The sequence below is a fragment of the Eptesicus fuscus genome, chromosome 15 (genome assembly GCF_027574615.1).
Source record: "Eptesicus fuscus isolate TK198812 chromosome 15, DD_ASM_mEF_20220401, whole genome shotgun sequence".
In the NCBI taxonomy this organism is placed as follows: domain Eukaryota; kingdom Metazoa; phylum Chordata; class Mammalia; order Chiroptera; family Vespertilionidae; genus Eptesicus; species Eptesicus fuscus.
Genome location: NC_072487.1, coordinates 42,944,543 through 42,969,788, shown reverse-complemented (window position 1 = coordinate 42,969,788; position 25,246 = coordinate 42,944,543). Strand labels below are relative to the sequence as shown.

The 25,246-nt window shown below is 41.2% G+C and overlaps 1 protein-coding gene across 5 annotated transcripts in view; it reads right to left on the bottom strand.

Annotated features, from left to right (window-relative positions):
• Positions 1-25,246, bottom strand: part of LOC103286511 (TLE family member 4, transcriptional corepressor) — a 163,989-nt gene that overhangs the window by 135,975 nt on the left and 2,768 nt on the right. For all 5 annotated transcript variants that reach the window (XM_008142048.3, XM_028146281.2, XM_008142049.3 and 2 more), the window contains exons 3-4: positions 24,847-24,910; positions 23,647-23,691 (exon numbers count right to left, since the gene is read on the bottom strand). In XM_008142048.3, the coding sequence (XP_008140270.1) occupies positions 23,647-23,691; positions 24,847-24,910 (109 nt within the window). The remainder of the gene's footprint in view (positions 1-23,646; positions 23,692-24,846; positions 24,911-25,246) is intronic.

Below are 25,246 nucleotides of genomic sequence, written 5' to 3'. Positions count from 1 at the left end.
CAAAAACACCAGTTGAATGAACAGAAGTAACTGCAGCTCAGGTTAGGTTGCAATCTCCTGAAATCTTTGCAAGCATGCTAAAATTGGGAAAGTTAGAGCAAGACCTGCTTTAGAGTCTGATTTGGTTTGTTAACCTTCCTAACACATACCTTTTCTGGCATTTAGGATGCCAAGCAACTCAAAAATAATAAGTGATCGTAGTGGACCCCCAAAGGAAATATAAATTCACTTTAGACAATTCCTCACTGATAAGTAAATGATTAAAGTTCCATTCTGAAACCTTTGCAGGACATGTTTTAAAGGACTATTTTAGAAATGCAATAAAGGGGTTGCCACTTAACCTCCCTCCTGAGATAACTCACACCAGACTGCCATCACCTGATTCACTAAAATTAGGATAACCATTAAGACAGCACAATGGATGGGCACCCTGTGTGCTGAGTCATGATAATCTCCACAATGATATCTCCAGAGTGAACCAGGGGGGTGATTCCAACAGCCCAAAAAAAGGCACCAACATCCCTGTTGTCACAGGAAATAAGAGTGGTTCTGGATGCACTCGGCACCTGGAGAGTCAGAAACAGGTGTAGGGAGCCAGGGACACAGCTGTAGCATGAGGACTTCTAGAGAGAACAATGCCATGGGAATTCCTTCCAAAGGAAGCCCAGGAATGCTGCAGCTCCACATGAATGGGATTCCAAGTATGGATTCAGGTACACAAAGACCCTACCCACTGGCCCTGACAAACCTGTTTAAATATTCTCACTGTAGAGAGTTCTAATAATTAGAAGTTTTTACTTAGAGCCTACTAATTCCTTGCCTGTTTTTATTTTTTGTCATTGATACTGGATGTCCTACACAAAAGCCCACTATTGCTCACTGATTCCTCACCTAAACTCTTATAATTTCTCAGATAGGTGTGACCCCTGGTACTCTGGTTAAAAACTTAAAAAAGAAAAAATAACTCCCATACCATAGACCAAGAACTCTCTCTAATCAGAAAAGTAATAGTATTCTCTCTACAATCAGGCTAAAACATATCTATTTTTCCTTGTTTTCTTCTTTTTTAATACTTTACTAGGCAGGTTGAGAAAATTAAAGGAATAGAAAACTACTGTCATCTATATTTGCTCCTGTATTCCTAGTTACTTTTAAAATGTATTTCAAGCTTTTAATTAAATTGTGCAGACAGTTTAAAATAATCAAATACATGTACATAAGTAAAAGCCAAAAACATGACGGTATTGCTTTCTGTTCATTCAAATATTAAGCTCCTACTATCTATCAGGCCTATTTTAGGGGATGAATAGAGACACAAGGGTGAACAAGGCAAATAAGTTCCTGCTGTCATGGAGCTCACATCACAGAGCGGGAGACAGAAGCAAACATATAAGTATGTAAAGAAGAATTTCAGATGCTGAAAAATGCTGAGAGAGAAGCCTGGGGCAGGGGTGGTCTAGTTTAGATACAATCAAGGGAAGACAAATAAAAAAGTGACTTAAAAGCTGAGATGTGGCTGGGTACAGCATGGCCCAAAGCAGGTTCTATACTAAGTTTAACAGATGTCATTAACAGGTATCACATACATAAGAGCTCTCTGATCAGATTACCTCACAGAGGTTAAACAGGTTTCGTTCTTGTTTAACATCTCAGAGCCTCTTACTTGATGATGTTATAAATCTCTAGAAAGGAGCACATAAAATGCAGTCCTAATCAAACTTCTTTGACTATAAAATCCTTTCTTCTCAACGCTCTTAGAGGAGATTATATTTCGTGGGCAATACTGAGTCAGTCAATGGTGTCCAACCCTGGCTTTACACTAGCATTACAAATACCAACACCCAGGCCTCACCCCAGACCAATGAACTCACACTCTCAGAGGGTAGAACCCACCCACCAGTATTTTATTCCCGGGGTGATTCTAATGTACAAGCAAGATTGAAAACCATTAAGCTAAAGCACAGGATGCATGCAATAAAAAAACAAGTGGAAAATAAGGGCAGAAAGGGTTCACTGGGGTCAGACTGTGGAAGGTCTTGAATGCCACGCTAAAGAGCTTGAACTTTATTTGGAAGGCAGCAAGGACCTATCAAGGACAATTCCTAGGAAAGCTGTGATAAATACCAGACAGAAGGTTAAGACACTCCAGTGCATTTCTGCCCTGCACCCCCCTTTCTTGCCACTGATTATATTTAAGTGGCTGTGGAAGGACAGAAAAGATTCATAACCACAAAACATACCACAAGAGGAAAGATGGAGGATGAAAGATAATTTCAGAATAGAAACATTATGAATTCCCATAACACCACAGACTTAGGAAATTCAACAAGATGCTTTCAGATATCAGCTCATTCATTCACTCTTACCCTAAGCTAGCAGCTACGGTAGAAACAGCAGTGAATGTCGAATTGATCTGGGCCTTGAAGTGTTTATCATCTAGTGAACCAGAAGAACAAATAGAAATAAGCACAGTAACAGACACCATGTGGTATCGAGGTGGTACACAGAGAAGCCCTAGAAATGCAAGTGTGAGGATGGCAGAAACTCCTTCTGGCTGAAGTCATTACAGTGGCTTTGGGGAGAGAGCAGCATGTAATCCATATCAATTCCGGTTTTCAACAGTTGTCTACAATGCTGTAGGCCAGTATAACAGTCTGAGAAAAAGAACAGGTGAATAAGAAAGATTTATAGAGCTCATAATCTAGCAAATGAGAAAGACATTTAAGTAAAATGTAGATAGTTTTAAATGCTTAACAAGGGACTGTTTCCCTGAGTGACTGATGGTGAAGTGAGTCTGCTGGACAAAGAAGAGCAGGGAAAAGGGGAAAACATTCAAAAAAGTGAAGACATTCAAATTGGACAAATGGGACCAAGTGGAAGGGAACGGGCAGCACAAAATGAGGCTGGAAAAGCAGATCCAGCAGAACCTAGTGTACCAGGATTATCTCCACCAAGATTAGACCAGGTAGGAGATGAGAGCATTACTCATGGTAAGAGTCATCTTACTTATGGTGTCTAAGGGTGCCAGTCATCATCATCACCATTATCCTAAAATTCATGGAAAGCTCCTTAAACTCAGAACAATTTTAAGAGGATTACTTCTGTCCCATTTTATAGATCAAGCCAAGGAAGTGTCAAGTAACTCACCATGACCAGAGAGCTGGAGAGAAGTAAACAAATGGAGAAGTAACTGGGAGTAGATTCTAAGAAACCAGATGATGGCCTGCGTGCAGCTAAAGAGTGAGAAGGAAAGGCAATCCTCACCTGCCTCTGGATTTCTGGCTTGAGAAATTGGGTAGATGCTGTTGGCATTTCCTGAGGTAGAGATCACTGGACCAAGAGCAGGCTTGTGCAGGAGGATACCTTTTTAGGACATGCTGAATTTAAGTACCCATCAATTCTCAGTTACATATAATGATCTCAGAAGAGACATCCAGGCTACAGAAAAAATTTGGTGAGCCATCTACTTAGCAGCATGGACAAGATCTCCTATGTAACGGGTAAAAGAAGCAGAGAAGAGCACAGAAGCATGTTGGAGATGTTGGCTAGATTTCCAGGAGTAGAGAGGGCCCCCAAAGAATAACCCAACATAAATAGGTAGAGAAGTATACCCTGAGCTCCTTCAGTCCCGATAAAGGAGAAGAGAGGGCAAAGGCTGCAGATGCAGTGATTAGCCGGAGGCCAGCACAGCAATCCAGGAATAAGAGTCTGGTGGAACGATGGTGAGGACGAGGAAAGGAGACATGCTGCACAGGGAGATCAGCAACAATGAAAGTAAGAAGTCCATGATTTCAATGTGTAAAGCCTGGATATGATGCTACCAGCCATTAAAATAGGAAGTTACAAGGCTGGTTTCAAGGTTTGCTTTGGGGGACAGTAATGGAAAGGCAAGGGAAAAATGCAGACTCAAGTTATAAAACAATTTGGAGAGCACACCAGATATTGTAAATGATACAACTGTGGAGTCAATTCCTACGTTGACCCTAATTACTAACCCAGCTAAACCATAACTCTAAGCAAACCCCTGAGTGGTTTGGGACTCCATTTCTACAACCATGAAACGGGAAGAATAATAGCTGCCCCATGTCTGGTTGGCAGAAATATTTATGAGGGTACACTTATGAATAAAATCCCTTAAAGTAAGTAGTTCTGTTCTAAGACAGAACTGAGATTAGATAGTGCTACAAATTGAGTAGCTGTATTGTTAGGTATCGATTCAAACTTAGGGCTCTTCCTGTCTCTCAATTAAAAAGACATCCCTGGGGTGGGAGGTGGGGGAGCAGAGTCACTGGCACAGTAACAACAGAGGACAGTAGGACAGTGCCTCCAGACTGATTGGAAAGAGAAGTGAGATCACAGGCCCAGTCCCAGAAAATTTGCTATTTCTCCACTTTCTTGAACTGTGACCCAGAAAAGACATTCTCAGTATTTATATTCTGCTACTGGCAAAGAATCTCTCTTCCTCTTTTCTTGGCAAACAGATACTTGCCCTGGATGCAGTAAATTTTATATATAGTAGTAAAAAGTAAAGAATATAAGGCGTGGCGGGGGGGAGAAGAGAGGTGGAGGGGAAGTCAGGCTGAATTTCAAAGCTTGCAATTTAAAACTACATAAAAAAAGTTGTGTGAGACTTATATAAATACTAGAGGCCCAGTGCATGAAATTCGTGCACGGGAGGGGGGTGGCGTCCCTCAGCCCAGCCTGCACCCTCTCCAATCTGGGGCCCTTCGAGGGATGTCCGACTGCCCGTTCTAAACGAGCAGTCGGACATCCCTCTCACAATCCAGGACTGCTGGCTCCTAACTGCTCGCCTGCCTGTCTTCCTGATTGCCCCTAACCACTTCTGCCTGCCAGCCTGATCACCCCCTAACAACTCCCCTGCCAGCCTGATTGATGCCTAACTGCTCCCCTGCCAGCCTGATTGCCCCTAACTGCCCTCCCCTGCAGGCCTGGACCCCCCAACTGCTCTCCCCTGCAGGCCTGCGTCTCCCCCAACTGCCCTTCCCTGCAGGCCTGGTTGCCCCCAACTTCCCTCCTCTGCTGGCCTGATCACCCCTAACTGCCCTCCCCTGCTGGCCTGATCACCCACAACTGCTCTCCCTTGCAGGCCTGGTCCCTCCCAACTGCCCTCCCCTGCTGGCCATCTTGTGGCGGCCATCTTGTGTCCACATGGGGACAGCCATCTTTGACCACATGGGGATAGCCATCTTGTGTGTTGGAGTGATGGTTAATTTGCATATTACTCTTTTATTAGATAAGAAAATGTGCTTAACATTGAGTAGATGGCAAAATGAAAAACAAAAATTCTGTTTAAGGCAAGCTATTTAGAATTCAGAAGTACTAAAAGAACTTAAATGAGTTTTGCATTAACCAAAGCAAACTGTACTGTCTCTTTCAGCTTCCTACTTGCGGAATCTGTGTAAACTGCCTTGACTATTTTGCACATGTCCCCACCACTTGAACTGAATCATACCTTTAACCTAACTTGTCTTTAAACTTACCTTTTATTTTTGGGGTTACATTTCCCTTTATTTTACTAACTTTGATTTCAGTCTATTCCTAATTTATAAAAACAACCCTAATAAACCTTTCGGTTGAGTAAATACTCTATTGCAGTGCTACTGGAAGTAGTCAATCCCCAAATTGTTATCCATTGACAAGAAGATAATGGGCTTGTACTGGAATTAAATAAACTATTGTTTAATTCAATTAGGTGGATTTTTTAATTCTTTTTCTTTTCTTAACAAAGACATTCTCGATGAAGTAGTGTATTGACTTATAGTCTGGCACAAGCCCCTTATCGTATTGCCCACCTTTAAAAAATAGTTCACAGACCTGCAGCAGTCCACAGACTTCACTGAGTAGCATTGCTCTAGAGCAACACTTCTAAATCATAAACTGCCTGGGACTTCAGAATAGGTGATAGGGATATTCCTTCAGGGCAACAAACGCTCCAACACATCCTTAATAAATGATACAGTACGTGATCCCCACGCTAGTTTATGCAGAAAAGGGAAGTGTTCAGAGTTGTACTTAACTACTTAAGGGTAGGTGACAGCCTAAAAAAATCAGCTCTGCAGACACCCCAGCTAAGGTCTTCCCACTCATCATGCCGCCTGCTAGTCTGTTGCTGTGCTACAACAAACACAAATAAAGGACTACACAGTTCTAAACAGTATCTTCTTATTCCCAAATGACAAGGTTAAAGAAGAGCATGAAAAACATGACAGCATAAGGAAGTTTGTGCTTCTACCACAACAAAATAAACGCAAAACTGGAGTTTTGCTTGCTCTTTAAATTACGTTTAATATATTTTCTGCAGAGAATGTGCTCAAAGAGAAACCAAATTGAAATAAAATGCAGTACTTCATGATTCTTTTTGCCCATTTAACTAAAATACAACTCAGGAATTAGAAGGCACTATGGGTAGGGTAGCCACTCGAGGACAAAAAGAAAAGAGACAGAATTTGAAAGTGTAAGTAACTATTAGAGTAGGGTCTCAGTGAGCCGAGAAAGGAGGAATGAAAAGTATGAAAAGTACCCCTCTTCTAGGCAGTAGTGTGCCAACCCTTCAGCCGCCAGCTGGAGCTCAGGCAGGCTACCTAAAGCAAGGTACAGTACCATTAAAATTACTTAAATTGGCTGAGTTATTCCAGAGATGCAACAAAGGTTATGAAGATATCACTCTATTATATAGACATCCTAATCAGGGGTCCCATTCAAGCAGCACATGGGTTCCCATCTATACTAATAAAAGGGTAATATGCTAATTAGACCAGGAGACCTTCTGGACGTCCTTGCGGACAAAGCTATGGTGGCGGGGCCAAGGCAGACACAGTTAGGGGCGATCAGGCCAGGAGGGGAGGGCAGATGGGGGTGATCAGGCCGGTGGGGGGGTCAGTTGGGGATGAGCAGGCCGGCGGGGGGGCATTTGGGGGGTGAACAGGCCAGCGGAGGGGCCAGTTGGGGATGAGCAGGCCAGCATGGGAGGGGGGCCAGTTGGGGGCTATCAGGACGGCGGGGGGGGGGGGGGGACAAGCAGGCAGGCGGGGGGAGGGAGTTTGGGGCAATCAGGCTGGCAGGGGGGCAGCTGGAGGCGAGCAGGCCGGCAAGGGGGAGCAATTGGGGGCGAGAAGGCCGGCAGGGGGGGCAATTGGGGGTGAGCAGGCCAGCAGGTAGAGTGGTTAGGGGCAATCAGGCAGGCAGGCAAGTGAGCGGTTAGAAGCCAGTGGTTCCGGATTGCGAGGGGGATGTCCCAGATTGGAGAGGGTGCAGGCCGGGCTGAGGGACACGCCCCCCCCCCCATGCACGAATTTCATGCACTGGACCACTAGTGTACTATATAAATTACACCATGGAAATAAGAAATGACATAGATATGAAAGACATTTTGGAGATTTCTGCATTAGCATCATCGGGGCATTAGAAATGGAGATTATCAGGCAGTACTCCAGGCCTGCAGAAATAATCTGATTTTAACATTATTCCCAGTGGCTTGTATGCACATTAAAGTTTGAGAAGCACTGCTCTAGATCACTGGTTCTCTACCTTACTGCACTTTAGAATTACCTTGGAGCTTTCAGAAAAATACTGATGCCCAGATCTCAGGTTAGGGACCCAAGAACCAGCATTTTATAAAACACACTGATTGAGTCCTATTCCCTCGTTTTATGGCTATGGATAAGGAGCTGAGACTCAGAAAAGTTAAATGATTTACCAAGATTACAGGGAGTTACTGGCTGAATTAAGAGTAGATCCTAAAAAATATTAAGGATTGTGTTGCCCATAAAAAATGTTGAAGCAACCATAGTTACCAATAAACCAAAATTAATTTTAAAGATCTAAGGTTTCATTTTAGTATACATTATATTGTACTTCTGTACTTTTTAAAGAAATAAGGGCACATTATGCTTATTTTATGTGCTACTCTTTGGAACGTAACCTGTTTTTTCCATAGGGGGTAAGAAGCACAATTCTCCATCTACCACAGCATTTCGGTAAGAGTAGTAAGAACCATGGGTGAGTTTTTTAATTTCTTTTGCTTTCTAAAATTTATTTAATGTGAATACATTACTTTTTTAGCAAAAAAATAAAAACAACAAAGCACTTCAAAACTACCTTTTAAAAGAAATCTCACTTTAACTTAGATTGAAAAGTGCAAAAAACAAGGACAAACACTGTGTTATGATTATAAAAGTTTCCCAAAGCAAGGAACTGATACTTAACACACCTAAGACAAGAAACTTCTGCCACAACTGCTGACCCTTTTGGTGGTTGATGATTATGCCATTACATTTAAATTGCCCATAAATTAACACTAGATACATGGACATGTGGTGGGACGTGTGGGTGGAGTGAAGGAAATTAAAAGCTGCGGTCAGACTTGAAAAAAAATACCCCATAAAGCAACGTATGTTTCTCACAGTTGAAACAGACTGCATGACAGACAGCAAAACCACATTTCCGCTTTTTTTTTTTTTTTTTTTTTTTTGGAATGGATCTGTGGCTTCATCCACCAAGCAATATTTTGGTTTACCAAAATGTACTCTTATGGCCTTTTTAATTTCATGCTTACTTAACTTTCCTTACCATCACTGCCGTTCTCACTCAACTACTGCAGCTTAAGACTAGCATCTAAAGGAGGGAAAGTTTAAAATAGTTTAAAATGCCTTACATTAGGTAAAAACGAAGAAAATTAACCACACACTTATAATTCACATTGACTAAAGCATCCATTGTCATTTTAGTATTTAACTCATACATAATGAACAATGAAAAGAATTTTTGTTTTCAAAATATAGTATATCTCAAGAGAATTACAGACTTGGCCTCATGTTTACATGAAAATTCTCAACACAAAAAGGATAAGGAATCGCTGACCTGTTCACAGTTCTTAGTCAATAATATAAAAATTAAAAAGAAACAGAAGAATGACTGAGCAAAGAGTTTCCGTAGCTCATGAATAATTTAGAGCAGCGGTCGCCAACCTTTCGGACTTCACGGACCACCAGTGATCCTCGGACCACTGGTTGGCAACCACTGCTCTGAAGGTTTCCTTAAACCAGCGGTCACCAACCTTTCAGACCTCATGGACCACCAGTGGTCCACAGACCACCGTTGGCAACCACTGATTTAGAGCATCTTGTGTCTATTTCCAATGTTAGAAAAAAGTTTAAAAAGTAAAAAAAAAAAAAAAAAAGGTAATTTTATATCTATTATGAAAATTGACCGAACGGCAGAATGACCGGAATGCCTGCGGCCCCTTGCCCCGCCCCCAAGCAGGCGCTCCCACCCCGATCGGGGGCGGGGCCAGCCGCATCCCCTCGCCCCAGCCAGCCTGCCCCTGATTGCCCCCAACAGGGCAGGCCAGCTGGACCCCACCAGTGCACAAATTTATGCACTGGGCCTCTAGTATCTCTATAAAGGTAAAGGCAGTAATCAAGCAAAATGAAGAGAAACACTCTGTCTCATACACTGACACAAAGGTCAAACACCTTTCTTAAAACCCTAAGTTTTTAAAACCACTACCCACAGAGGGCTGCCTGGCAAAGTCCACTATGGTCTGAGGTACAGAATAAAGGCACAAATACAGGTCTTGCTGAAAAAGAAGCTGAGAGATTCTTGGCAAGAGTACTGATTTGCCAGGAGATGAAGGGAAAGTGCTGATATGAAGACATGAATGAAGGTGAAAGAAGTAACAAACCCACTTTCATTCTCTCCTCATCTTTCTATCACGTCTTAGGCACCTCACCTGCTAGCATAACCAAGGCCAAGTTTCCTTTTATATTAATGGTATTATGATTCTGCCAGTCTGCAGAGGTCACTGTCTCAAGCCTTTTTCCTTATGCATTTATACACCATCCGATGAGCTGTTGGGTAACTTGGGTTTCTCCTTTCCAGCCACATGTCACCTGCTCAACCCTGTCCCTCTCCAATATTTATTGAAGATTTGCTGTCAGGTCCCAGGCTAGCTGCTGAGAATAAAGCAAATTAACCAAACATGATCCTTCCCTACTAACTGATTAATTTTCCCTCTGCTTTCCTTCAATAGCCCACATACCAGAGCTAGCATTCAAGGCCTATTATAATGCATCCCAAACCTACCTTCTTACCTATTCTCTCCTGTATCATCCAACCAAGCTGGAAATGCTAACCACAGCCTGAATATGCACAGCAGTTTCTTTCCTTTGTGGTTTCCATTTGGAATCCTCTCCTTTCCTTTCCTCCTGCCTAAGTGACTCCCTGATCTGAGGTGCCACTAAGATGTCCCTATATCCTCCATAACAGCATCCTTAATCACTCCTGAGCCAGAAAGACTTCTTCCTCTTCTGCCTATGTCAAAACAGTGTCATCACCATAATGCCTTGTACTGTTCACACTAGGCCAAATGCCATAAAAAAGATTGGAATCTCCATGGAGGCAAGTGCTCTACCTCCTAGCCCTCAAAGCACCCTGCACATAATATGAAGTCAAGTAACATTTGTTGAATAATGATTAAAAGCCATCATTGCCTTTACCTTCCATCTGAGGTGTCCAACATTCTCTCTTAACCAAGTATCTCTCTCAGTGAAGGAAGACGATAAGAACCTCATGAGGATTAAGTTCTTTTTCAGATTTAATTCTTTAGGTTATAATCTTCTTTATCTTTGTAAGTCTAGCTCTAGATATTTCAGTATGAGAAGCTAAATATTTTAATTTAGAAAGAAAATTTTGGAGGTAAGCCTCAAACACACAAAAATGACAAAAGCATACTCCCAAACTGTAAAACTGAATATCAAAGGAAGAGTGAAATTTATAAATCTAATCTAGGAAAATGGCATGAACTCCATCTCACAATCCAACAAGAATCTCACCAATTGTTTTTCTGTATGCATCCTAAACTGATGCAAAATATCCTGAGTTTTTGCTTATATTATAAGGAAATCCTATTAGCTCTCCTTAAATCTGGTTAAAGCAGGCCTAACTATGGGCCCCTCCTTCTTAGGCCAGCTATATCGAGCATTTGGAAATGAGCTGCCATGTTAAAAAGCAAGGTTTTTGTACATAGATGTACTATGCTTGACTTAGACTCTCCTAAATCTCATGAATGTAAGAAAAAGCTTAGAAGGAAGTAGAGCTGTCATCCCCACATTCCTGGAACTTACATAAAAGAAAAGCTCGCTGGAATTTTTCAGGACACAATTTCTCCATAATGAAGCCCAAACAAGCATTTTGTCTTTCCCAACTTAGCCAAGAAAATGTTCAAGCAAGTAACTGTGGAATTATCACTATGCTTTTTATTGGCCACTTTAGGTGAACTATAATATTTTTTGAGGTTAACCAAGGCAGGCATTCTTAGAGGTAATAAGCCACACTCTAAAACAGTTCTGTTCCCCAAAAAAAATCAAGCCTTTAAAATATTTACCCACATTCATAGCACAGCACAACAGAATACGCGGCAGGGGGTTAGTCAGCCAGAGTAAAACGAAGGTTCACTGATCAGTGCCCACACGTTATTTAGAAAATCCAACATTCCATTTTATTTATTACAATGTGATCAGGGCCACACAGAGACAAACACTATGAACTCTGACCTAACCATAAAACCAAGCATGTCAAACTCAAAGGCTAACATGGGCCAAATAAACGAGGCATGCGGCCCATGGGCCGTGAGTTTGACATGCAGGCATGAAGCTAACTGAAAGAGCAGAAGGACTATTTTGCAGCAAGATCTGCCCTGATCCCTCAGCTGGGACAGATCAGACCAAGGTGTCATATTTATTTCTCAGGTGGCCCAGTCTATTATCTTTGTTCTAAAAGCACTGGTATTATATATAAACTAGAGGCCCGGTGCACAAAATTCATGCAAGGGGGTGGGAGGGGTCCCCTCAGCCCAGCCTGCACCCTCTCCAATCCGGGACCTCTCAGACATCCCTCTCACAATCCTTGACCGCTGGCTCCTAATCGCTCACCTGCCTGCCTACCTGGTCACCCCTAACTGCCACCCCCCCCCCCCCGGCAGGCCTGATCGCCCCTCACTGCCTCTGTGTGCCACCCTGATCGCCCCTAACTGCCCCCCCCCCTGCTGGCCTGGTTGCCCCTAACTGCCCTCCACTGCCGGCCAGGTCACCCCCAACTGCCCCCCTCTGCTGGCCTGGTCACCCCTCATGGCCCCCCCCGCTGGCCTGATCGCCTCCCGCAGCCTGCTTGTTCAGTCATTTGGTCGTCCCTCACTAACCCCCCTGCCGGCCTGGTCACCCTACGCAGCCTGCTTGTGTTCACTCATTTGGTCGTCCCTCACTAAACCCCCTGCCCACCTGTTTGTAGGCAGCCATCTTGTGAGGGCATGATGGTCAATTTGCATATTACCTCTTTATTATATAGGATATGTTTTTTATTACATGTTTTACAATGACTGCTCTAGTTCTGCATCATCGTTACTTTAGTCTGAATGCTGGCCCTGAGAAAAACACTTAATTCTAACCATCTACTAATTGACTGTGGAACTTTTAACACCTGAGTCATCTTATTCATCTACATGAAGAGGAAGATCCTTTATGACATTATTATATGAATAAAAAAGTACCTGATAAAATGTAAAGTACTATATCTATCTATATACAGGGTAGGACAAAAGTAGGTTGTTTGCATGGAAAATAATACAATAATCCTATATAATAAAAGGCTAAGATGCAAATAGACGAATGGCAGAACTAGCGGTCGCTATGACGTGCGCTGACCACCAGGGGACGTGCGCGGAACACGGCAGGCGTTGGTAGCAGGCGGCAGAACGCAGAACATGGTGGGCGTCAGCTGCAGCGAGATGGTGGAGCAGGTGAGTGGGGGCGCCAAACCAAGGTGGGGTACCGGTCACTGTCATTGGGGCAAGATTTTGGTGGTTATGGAAAATTCTTTACTCCTGCGCACTGTGGTCCCACCCAGCACTTGCACCTGCTGCCGGCTCCAGAGCCAACACTCACACCTGCTGCCGACACCTGGCACTGGCCCTGATCGCTCAGCGCCATAAGCAGGTGCGAGCGGCAGCTGTTGGTCCCGATTGCTCCTCAGGGCTTCTCCACCTCCCCCTGCTCCTGAGAGGCAATCGGGGCCAGCAGCCACCTCTCATGCCCACTGCCGGTGCTGGAGCCACCACTCGCACCCGCTGCCAGCACCCAGCACTGTGTCCCGATCGCTCGGTGCCATCAATGAGTGCAAGTGGTGGCTGCCAGCCCCAATCGCCTGAGGGCTTCTTCACCTACCCCTGCTCCTGAGGGGTGATCAGGGCAGCAGCTGCCACTCTCACCTGCTGCTGGCTCTGGCCCCAATCACTCTGCGCCATCAGCGGGTACGAGCGGGGCCGGTGCTGTCAGTGCGTGGGAGCAGCGGCGTTGGGAGTGGGGCTGGCCACCGACAGTAGACCGGGGGCCGAGGCGGGAGGGGCCAGGCGGGTGCGCAGATGGGCCGAGACCCACCCCTGTGCCTACAGTACCTTCTTGGCCCACAGTTCCTTTCAAGGTGCACGAATTCATTAACTGGGCCCCTAGTTAATAAATAATACAAGAATAAACTATTTCCCATACTCACAACTATAAAAAAACCTACTTTTGTCCCACCATGTGTAAATGAAATATAAAGTACTATATATAATGTAGATAGATATCCATTTATATTCATAGCTTTACTAGGTTAATTTTGGACTTAAAAAATAATTGTTAAAGGAACTTTGAAAATAATTGTTAAAAGGAACTTTCTGAGACTAAAAGAAGTGATAGATGTCTCAATTTCTGTTCGCTAGGTCACAGAAAATAAACAAACTAAAACCAAAGAGTCACCTTAGACCGAAGGAGCTAAAAGAGATCTTGGTCTTCACTTACACTCTAATTTTAAGTTGAAAAGAGCAGTCCTGAGAAGTTAAGGTACTAGGCAATATCACACAGCTGGATACCAGCAAGGTCAGAACTAGAATCTGAATGCTCTGACCAATCAAGTATTCTAGGGGAGATAGTATAGTATGCTGGTAATCACAGTGTTCCAAACGAAGCATTTGGGATAGAGCAGAAAAAACTATCATACCAGTGATCTGAAATTGAGTCAAAACCCAGGACCTATTTTACTGGCTGGCTGATCTCAAATTATTTAATTTAGCTACATCTCAGCCTCCTCATATATAAAATAGAAATATAATCAATTATAATCTCAGAAAGTTGTTGAGAGACTAAGTAAAATATTACCTGCACGATAAGCTAAGCTCTCTAAAATAGCTTTTTGCTATGATTATTACTCATTCAACAACACTATCCCATCTTCACTAATAAAAAACACATGTCTTCAAAGTTCCTTGTCCCTTGAAAAGAACTAGAAGCTTACACTTTTACCGATTTGCAGGGAAGTTAGCTGAACACACCACAGTGTAGTTAAGATCAATATCTCCCCACACTCACTCAAACCACATGCACAATGACCTATTAATAGTACAAGAATTCTTCATACACAGTGACTAGTGATAGAGTGATGTTCAAACTGAATTTTAAATTCAGTTAGGAAGGATTCATGTTTGCATTTTCAAAAAGGCAGATTCCACATGCTAAAATAAACCTACTGCAACTAGCCTAACTCTCTCCTGAAAGGTACAACAAATTCAGTTGCTTTTACTTTCTTTTCTGCCTTGCACTTTTCCACAAATTTAACAAGTAGGTACCACAGGCTTATCTAAGTTTGGAAGCTCTGCATTTGTTATCCAGCAACTGATATATATCCTTAAAATTATTAAACCACATATATTCTTGGCTAGCTCAATCTGAATGCAAGTATTCCCTTATTCACCAAATATTTCCTGAGAACCTACTGTGTGAGAGGCACAGTTCTCAGCACCAGGGGCACAACAGAGAACAATCCACACCCCTGTTCCCATGGAGCTTACCTTTTAGTGGGACAGGGGAGACCGGCAAGAAACAAGTTTATATCTAGTACATTGTGCCTGCACAATACACTTTAGGAATGCAGGAACAGCCAGTTTTATTAAGCACTTTGCTAAAAGGGGATCTAGACTTCATATTTTAAGTTGTGGATCCTAGCCTCCCTTTGGGCAAGGCCAAGCCTAAAAGGAAGAAGACAGAGGCTTTGTACTCACGCACAAACACACAGATCAGATCTCTAGCTAGAGATGATACTGTAACACCTTCTAGACTGCCAATAGCACCCCTTGCTCCTCATATTGCATAGAACATCAAGAGAGTCAAGAACATCATAGAAACAAGCACACTATTTGCTGTCTGAAAACAGGATGATCAGTGAAAAGAGCCCTGGAAGGGAAGTCAAGAAACCCATTTTCTTTTCTGCCAGAGACTCTGGCTACGCAACCTCGGGCCGTTCGCAGACCTACATAAATCCTGGTGTCCCCGCTAGCATGCTGATCCTCCAATACTCTTGACACTGGGCTAGTCTAAGCCCTTAAGCCTCAGTGTCATCTGTTTAAGAAGGCCATTGGAATGACACTGCTTGGCAAACTGTCGGGTACTCCACCAACAGAGGCTATTTAAATAAGTACATGGATCCAAGTTTGCTACTTGCTTTATAGGAACACCAGGAAGGTTAAGAAGAACATATAAAATGCCTTAAGCTCTCTGTAAAGAAAGAGTACTAGAGTTTATAATTTCTCCGATTATTCTTTCCAGTTATATGTCCTTGCATTTTCAAATTCTTTAACCAAAATAATCCATACATAGCAGGACACATATCAGAAAATAAGAACAGAATCCTAATTAGAATAGTAACTGAAATAAGCTTGCTAAAAAAAAAAACCCAAAAACCCAGAAAGTCAATATCCACTTCCCTTCCCTGAACCTCTCACTGCCTAAGTTGCTGCAAATACCAGGTCACAGCAGGACCTGAGGCACATCGGGACCAGCCAGGCTGTGAATGGAGCCCAAGGCCTGCGCCAGCACAGCAGCCATCCTTTCTTTCCATGAAACACAGAAGCTCCCTTCACAATACAAACTGTAAAGTACTTGTGGGCAAAATCCTCAAAAGTGAAGACAAACTGATCTACTCACCAGAAAACAGAATACCAAGGGGGCGTCAGGAAGGATTTCTCTTCTGCTTCTTTGACAAGCCAGCTAAGAAAATTCACACCTTGACCTTCGTCCCCCTGGATCGAATACAGATTACACACTGCAACTCTCTGAGGAAAGTTTTGGCTTGGTGGTAAAGAAACAGCAAGAGCTTGGCATAAGCGCTGGGTCAAGTCCAATGAAAACAGAGAGGGTATACAGATTTGCGTTGATGAATGCCAGCTAAATCCCTCTTTACAGACATAAAACAACTACCACGAGCAGCTGTTACTAAGGCAAAGTCAAAACAACTCCAATTTTTGTTTGACTATAAGTTTTGAGGCCCTTCCCCCTTAAAGTAGAGCAATAATTTCATGAACTGTTTGCAGTGCACTTATTCCACACAAGTCAGGTCCTAAGCCTTGCAGACTGTCATCACCAGTGGAAATACTCAGTTGCGAGCACCTAACAGCCACTCTCGCCAAACTGATGATACCCTTGCCACAGGGCTCTGGGTATGCTACTATTGCTGCAGTGCTCAAGTTCTCTAAGAGGAAGTGGGGGGAGGGGTCAAGGGAAAGGACCTTCTAAATATCACATTCCTTTCACTGGCTCAATAACCATCAAATACACTATTGCTGAATTGATAAACCAGACTAACCAGTCAAATCAAAGGCAATAAAAATGTTCTCATTAAAAACAAATAACTCCTAAGTGCACATTTTAAACATTTAATTCCCAAATGACTTTAACCTATTCGATTGTACAAAAAGATTTTTTTAAAAAAGGAAAATTCTATGCCGAAACCGGTTTGGCTCAGTGGATAGAGCGTCGGTCTGCGGACTGAAAGGTCCCAGGTTTGATTCCGGTCAAGGGCATGTACCTTGGTTGCGGGCACATCCCCAGTGGGGGATGTGCAGGAGGCAGCTGGTCGATGTTTCTCTCTCATCGATGTTCCTAGCTTTCTATCCCTCTCCCTTCCTCTCTGTAAAAAATCAATAAAATATATTTAAAAAATAAATAAATAAAGGAAAATTCTAGGAAAGATTAAATGAAGAATGTGAGATAATGCCGGTGCCTGCACTATCTTGACTTCTCCAAGGAGGCTGCAACAGTACCTACCAGTAAGACTCTTCTTATTCTCAACCCATTAGTCCAACCTAGCTTAAAGGAGTATTACTTAGGATACAAAGAACTTTGCCCAACAAAACAAAAAAATAAATAAACGATATCCAGCGGAGAATATGGGGCAGTGACAAGGAAATATCCCTTTGTTTGAATGCTGCAAAGCAAATCTTTTAACAATAACAGCAAAACATTTGCCTTCATTTAAGTTGGAGTTGCGTGTGATTTTCTGCAACTAAAAACCTCTTTGTGAACTACAAAGAGGCCACAAAACATCACATTTTCCCCTCCCAGCTTCCCCCTTCAAAAACCCACAAGATGGTGATTAACAAACAGCCTCTTGTCTTCAGGCATAGTTTTAGAAGCCACAAGGAAAAGATAAAAGTTAAATGGAAGAGCAAGTTTATAAACAAATGAGAAATAGGTTGCCCAGGGAGGAAGCAAAGGAGATCTTGATAAGCAAACAGTTCTTTGCCCCATTTGTGGGGAAACTCCATGTCAAAGCATCGCCTGCCTTCTTAGCCACTAAAAACAGTCTGGATGGAGTCCAGGCCCAACTTTCTAACTCTGTGTAGGCAGAGCTGCAGAGAATGCCCATCAACCCAGGAGTTCTGGGTATAAGCCCGAAGTTCAGTGACTCAAGGACAAACCCAAGGACTCTCCCAGCCTTCCAGAGACTCTCCATTCCTGAAATGAACAGAGGCTGAATCTCCAACCTGCGCAGACCCATCTCTTAGGAGACATCCTCCTGGGTAAATTCATCCTAAATCCTGAATCCACTACCTAATAACTGTATCACCCTTATACAGATCTGATCCAGTATAATCATCCTTTACTGGACATAATCCCTTTCTTAGAATCATTCTGAGAATTAAAGTATCTTGGCAACGTGCCCCATCAGTGGTAAGCATGTGCTAGATATACCAGTATCACAAACATTCACTTCCATTAAAAGGAAATTCCAATTCTACTCCACAATTACTGCTGTAGGTGAAACATGTTCAGATATCCTATGAGAACTCAAAAATGAGAAAATTAAGAACACAACGTGCAAGAAAAAAGTGGGGGAAACCTATGACATCCAGAAAACACTCCTAATTATTTACATACCCTAACAGGTAAAATTTCCTCGACCAGATATGCTTCTTTTGAAGATTCTGTGACAAATAAAATGACAGATCACTGGGTCCTGCCCAAGGCACTGTCACTTGGTATCAACTGTCCTAATGCTAGCTCCTCTCTCTGTTTTGTAAGAAATATAACAAAATCTACATATATCTACATTTACCAAACAGGGCAGAAGTTGTCTTCCTACCCTCAAAAATGCCCAAATCAGAGACCCAGGAAGAAAAAAAAAAAAAAAAAAAAAAACACCAATAACACACATTTGGATACTAATAATTGTGGAATATTACTGAAGTACTAGAGGCCCGGTGCATGAAATTCATGCACGGGTAGGATCCCTAGGCCTGACCAGCGATCAGGGCCGATCTGTGGGCGACAGGCGGAGCGATGGGGGGGCGGGGGGGGGGGCCCTGCTGGCATCCGCCTTGGCTGGCCTGGGGCCTGCAGGCTTGGGGCAGCTCCTGCTTTGAGCATCTGTCCCCTGGTGGTCAGTGCACGTCATAGTGACCAGTTGTTCCGCTGTTTGGTCTATTTGCATTTTAGGCTTTTATTATTAAAGTATGAGTAATCTTAAATAGGAAAAAATGGCTTTAAACCTTAATGAAAAAAAAATAAAAATGCAAATAATCCCACATCATAGATGGGCATGATCACCTAATAGTACCTGGAGTTTTTCTGCAGTCATCAAAATTTCACTTATAATCTCTCTTTGGGATTTTCCAGACTAGTAGAGTCTATCCACTCACTGTTCACCCCCTCTAGATTATTTACCAGTGTTTATACAGCCAAAAAAAAAACCAAAAAAAGTTCCCTCAGCTAAATTTTTATTGTTTTATTAAGTACTTTCAGATAGAACACCTGAGCTCTAATAGTTCACTTTCATTATACAAGTTTAATCACATCCTTTTCTAAAAATCATAGTCATTGTGTAAGAATACAAGACACATTTTTGCCTACATTCTCAAACACCTATTCCTGCAAATCTAACCATATACAATCTAAGACAGGAGATGTGCAAGAAATCAGTAATGCTCAAAAGAAAAGTTTTCTTACGGGAAATCTGGTTTAAACAGAACTTTAAACAAACTGACTTCCATTGCAAGCACTGGAATAAATTTACTGCACCCTAGAATCAAGTACACTCAAAGCTGCAATGTCATGCCAGTCATATATTACTTCAACCTCAATAAATCTCTTTCTACTCTCCAAACCCTCAGCTGCTTTCTAAAATAGTTCACGAAAAAGCACCAACCTAATTAACAACAGCTTCCTCTGCAACTGTGGCCTTGATTTCACTTATTTACACATTAACAGCAGCCTCTTTTTGGCCAATCCAGTCTATTCTCTTTACCATGCCGAGCCTTTTATCTGCCCTCGACAGCATTTTCTCCAGCAGATGAAGTAGATGCCGATTGATTTGCTGTCGAGCATGGTAAATTAATAGCAACAAATTGCTGAGGGCCCGTCTCACTGCTCCACCATGCTTCGGCAGTTTTGCTTTATTTGCTCCATGATGGGCAGCAGTCGGCCTCTTCAAGTCAATTTCTTCTTAACAACCTGCAATACTTTTCAATGGTGAAAATAGAGCTGTTCCTTGTAAGTCAGAAATCAATATCCTATTGCCCTTAGAAAATGCTAAACAAGCAGTATTGGCAATCCACTTGGTACTAGAGGGTATCAGATATAATGCAAATCCATACTGCTCCCCTCCTTGTAGTTATTACAGTTTGCTAAAAGGTTCCTAATGTCATTTATCATCATTTACCATCGACCAGAGAGGCTACAATTATGATATCCTATCAGCTGGCAAGGCCCTTTCATTTCTATTCAATTAATATTTTAGCAGCACTCAAATGGTTGCGGCCCAAATCTCATAATAAAAGTTACATGGCTTGGAGTGAAACAGGAGTTTTCTTGCTCAGATTTTTAAAAAATAGTAACTTTATGTATCTACATGTATACATGCATACACACATACATTTATACACACACATGCATATATAAATATGTAGTACTTTTTCAGGTTCTAAGTGTTACAGATTTCTAAAATGTTCTAATTTCTAACATTCAAATACTAAGCTAAATTTTTATGAAGCAAAGAGAGCTTCAGACTACAGAATATTAACTATGAGGAAGTCACGAGATGTTCTCAAAATGTGGTAAGTTCATCTCCATTTACAGTTCCTAGAGGATGAATTCACATACTACCTATTTTGCCTAATCTGCATCCAATATTCACTTTTTAAAGTCGTAACTACTGTTGTCAGATTAAATCAGGGCAGTCTTCTTTAATTACAGGTGAAGGTTGGGAACAAGTAGCATTTAGCAATGTTATCAACTGCATGCATCACCCTGTTCTGCCCACGGTCACTGACCCATTTAGAAGCCACACTGTATTTATAACAAGGAACAATCAGCAAAAAAAGTAACAACTAAACGATGGGTAAAATGCCCTATCCACAAACAAAACACAACTCTACACTTAGGAAAATCCTTAGGGAATAAACACCAATGTTCTTTCATTATTAAAAATCCCATTATGAAGACATCACAATAAAACGTGTCATTTCTAACCATGTCCCATTTGTCACCTTCACTTTCATGCTAGAACATAAGACAGTGGCGAAGCATGAATTCACGTTACAGCCTAGAACACTCCTCCCTAACTTTTCTGGGGTTTTTCCCCAGCTTCATCTGCTCAGCTCTATCAATCCTACTAAAGATTGCCAGAAATTAGATTCATATTTTATGCTCTAATTCCATGTCATGTCACCAAGTTTCCCTTTAAAAAAAATTCAACTAATTCTACCAGACTAATGCTATTTACTCAGTTACCAAAATTTAAATTAATTATGTTCTCAAACATAATTGTTAAAAATTGGCAACATTATGCAGGCTTAATTAAGATTAAATCCAATTTACTAAATGTACTTTAATTGGTACTAATTACATTAGCTTTCATTTCAGAATGACAAATTCCCCATAGGTTTCACTTTATAGTCCTCTATCAGAATCAACACAGGGTGACTGACAATGAGCATCATACAGAAAGGGGAGGGGCCATAATACCAGACCCCCAACCCTGTTTGTCACTGCTTTGTGCTTTTATCCTTTGATCAATTTGCTAAGTCACAGAGTCATGACTCCATCACAGCCATCATTTTCTGTTCCAATGAAAAATTTCTCTAAAAATAAATACTCTGTGGCGGGCAGCAGCCAAGAAGAACAGGAGCATTAACCAAAAAAATACACAGAGGTTTCAAATATCAGGGCCACCGATTACTAGGGTGCTTCCAAGGACTCCGGGGAATCCTACTCTTGAACCCTTCAGAGACTCAAATCTAATAAGTGAATAAGCCTAACCCGATCTTGAGAACGAGGCCCAATTATGCCGCAGGGCAACTTCCCTGCATTATTGCTGCTTTCCATTACGAGGGTATCCAAGGAGTGCATCTGGAAGAGAGGCCAAGAGGAACTAAGGCTGTCTGCCTAGGAAAACAAATAAAGACAGATATGCCTCTGTGCTTAAGGGGGAAAAGAAAGAAAATATAATAAGTAGGTGGTTTGCAGGGCTGTCTGTATTTCATAATGTGATAAACTGCCCTCAGGATTCTTGATATGATTGAATTTAAAAGCAAGAGAAAAAAAGGGAAAATGTACTCCATTCTCAATTTTAAATAGATAGCATTTGAGGCCAGTTGGGGAAGAAAATGACAGAATTACAAAAGCATAAAATGTGCAAAATTAAGGGATCTCCCATACAGGCCCTCCCCCACCAAAAAAAATACATACAGCCAAATACTATCAACTCTGTGCATCCTGTAAATGGTACAGAAAGACCTGGAAGCTAACTGGCTATGGTAAATAAGATACAGGAGGACAAATAAAGGGACATTAATCATCTGGTACAATCTTTAAAAAGACACCAATTAATCTTGGATGGTGGGGTGAGGACACAAAAAAAAAGACAAGTTGTATACAAGATTCCGACCTAAAATGACATGTAATGAGGATAATTAACAAATAGTATGTCTCATGTAATTTATTCCTGTAAGGTAGAGCTACGGGGAGTCCAACCATAAGCTTCATGGGTTTTGTTTAAGCAGGAGATATTTACATTACTAATCTAAACAGAAATGGCAAAGATGCCAAAATAAGAATCTAATTTTAACATGGAGCAAACTATATTATAATGTTAATATTGACATAACCAAATAGCATATAAAGTAAAAAAGGTATCTGAAATAAAAACTCCTCAGTGTAAGAACTCATTATTCCCCCCAACTTTTTCAAATACTGCCTATCTGATCACTTATTATCTAACAGTTATCTTTTAAAACTCTGCTGAGTATATTGAGTAGTACATGGTAATTAACTATATCCAAAAAGGAATCCATAAGTAATAAAAGCCTAATAATGTGTGATCACTTCATATTTTTTAAACCTAGAAGGTAGTGACATCCACCCTGAATATAATAAGAGATGAAAAGCATTAAGTTTCCCTCATCTTATCCCAGCAGGTAAACACATACACACCTAACTCCGAAATGGTTGAAACAGACCTGAAGCACTTTCAAAAAACAAATGTCTCCTAGAGGAATTATTATTGCCAAACAATGTTTTTATGTATATGCTGTTTTTCTACCCGGGAAATATAAGCCATTTTACACACACACACACACACACACACACACACACACACACACACACAGGCTGTTTGAATCACACTTTTCAATGCTTTCTGACTAATGATTATCTTTTTTCTTATCCTTTTTTGGCCGTACTAATTAATAGGTTTCAAGACCCAGTGTTGAACCTTACATCCTCCTATCAGCCGTGTTTATGCGGTACAAATTTTGGAAGTAACAAAAGGTAAAATCTAACTAGATAGCCTCAGGGGGACCTGTACAAAGATTTTACATCAATTTCTTTCGTAGCGCCACAGATTTCATTTTGATCCTCCCAGCTCACCCTCTATCTATTCTTTCACACCAAGCCAATGAGGCTCCACACAATTTAGTTTTCCTTTTTAATATTTTCCAAGAAAAACTCTTAACAAGTTTGCAATGCCCGAAATACATAAAATTAACTCTTTCAAATGAAAAATAAAATATATTTTAAAATTTAGCATCCTACTTTCAAAAGGGTACAAAGTTGAATATGCAGCAGACATTTTAAATCACTTTTTTAAATGAATAAAATTAAAATAATACATACAAAAATGGGAAAACCACACCTGAAAAAATAGCATTCTCACCAGTCGTCTTTTAAAATACTGTAGTTACAAAAATGTGCATAACACTACAAAACATACAAGTTTCTTCCCAAAATGTCATTTAAAATGGTTATAAAGAAATAAATAACTCACCTGCTTGTGCATTTCTATATTCAACCCATAGGACATCTCATAATACTGTCAAAGAAGGAAAAGCAATTAACTTTATGTCTTTCATCAAACAATCTCCCTTGTTTGTTCAAAATGCCCCCAAGTATGTTTAAAACAAACATAAAAGCCTCACCTAGACCAAATATCCATGCCTATGCTGTTAAAAGAGAAACATTCTACCACTATCTTCAGCCTAATAAACTAGATGCCACCCTAAAACAGGGACTCTAAGAGAATAACTCACAAAACTGAGAAAATCAAGTTCAAACAGAGCATTCTAAACAGCTCTGGTTGTCTTTATATATCACAAGCAGGAGAATGAAAAAGGTCTGATGAAAAGTTGGTGCCACAGAGTCTCTATTTCCTAGGCACAGCAGACAAGTTAATCGCAAATATGTGTCTCAGACAAATGCAGATGCTTTGAAAGAACTGTTCAAAAAGGTAATGCTACTTCAGAGTTCAGTTTCTCAGACCTGGTGCACTGCTAATATTCATACATTAAAAGGAAAAAGGCTTAACAGGAAATGAATGAGTTACTCTGGATCCTTTATGAACAAGCATAAAAATATGCTTGGTAATACTTTTGAAAAAGCAGATCTGATTTTTTTGAACATGTGGTATGACTGGCATTATAGAAATTTGGTTATACAAATGACAACACTCCTCAAACCAATGTGGAAATTGAAACGCACAACACACACACTAGTAACATAGAGTGGGGGCAATTTAAAAAGGTATCTGGTGTCTTTTGTTACCTGTCATCCTTAAAAATAAAACAAACATTAAAATTTCAACAGTTTCCAGAAAAACTGGTTGAAATTGTTTGGAGCAAAAGCAATAAGACAACAAAGAAAACCACTAACAAAAACATTTTGCTTGTGACTCTAAATAAAACATAAATGAGGGGGGGTGTTGTTGTTTTTTCCTAATCTGTAGAAACAAAGCACAGAAAATTATACCCCGTGCAGGTGAACTTTTTGAAATTTCAAATCAAAGCTGGTTATCAGAGGCAAGTTGTAATGTCCTGGAATTACAGGTTGCTAATGGTCACAATCCCCCAACCTCAACTTCACTGACACTGAGACTGTGATCTACCCTGCATCCTCTAGCAATGTGAAGGTATTCTTGCTTTCAGAATCAAAAACTATTAGACACTATGAATCTATGACACAGTTTTCTTACCATGACATAATGCCGCTGCATCTCGGTCTTCTCACTGGCCAGTTTCTCACATTCTAGCTTCAGGCTGTTCAAGACATAAGGAAATCTAAGTACAACACAGATCTTGACTTACATCCTTTAAATGTAAAGACACATTCTCTCCTACAAAACACCAAAGTCAACTACCTTAAATACCACCCTCATTATTAAAGGTGAGGCAGGAGAGAAAGGGGATGATTGGAAACAGCCTGGACTTGCCCTTTCAATGAGAATCAACTGTGGGGTTTTTGTTTTAAGAAAAACAAACAAAAAACCTCCAATTTAATTCCGGAACCTCATCCAGACTTGAATATTCACTAAATTCACTTAATAAAAAAAAAACAAGAAAATAAACATCAATGTCTACATATCCGAGCACAAT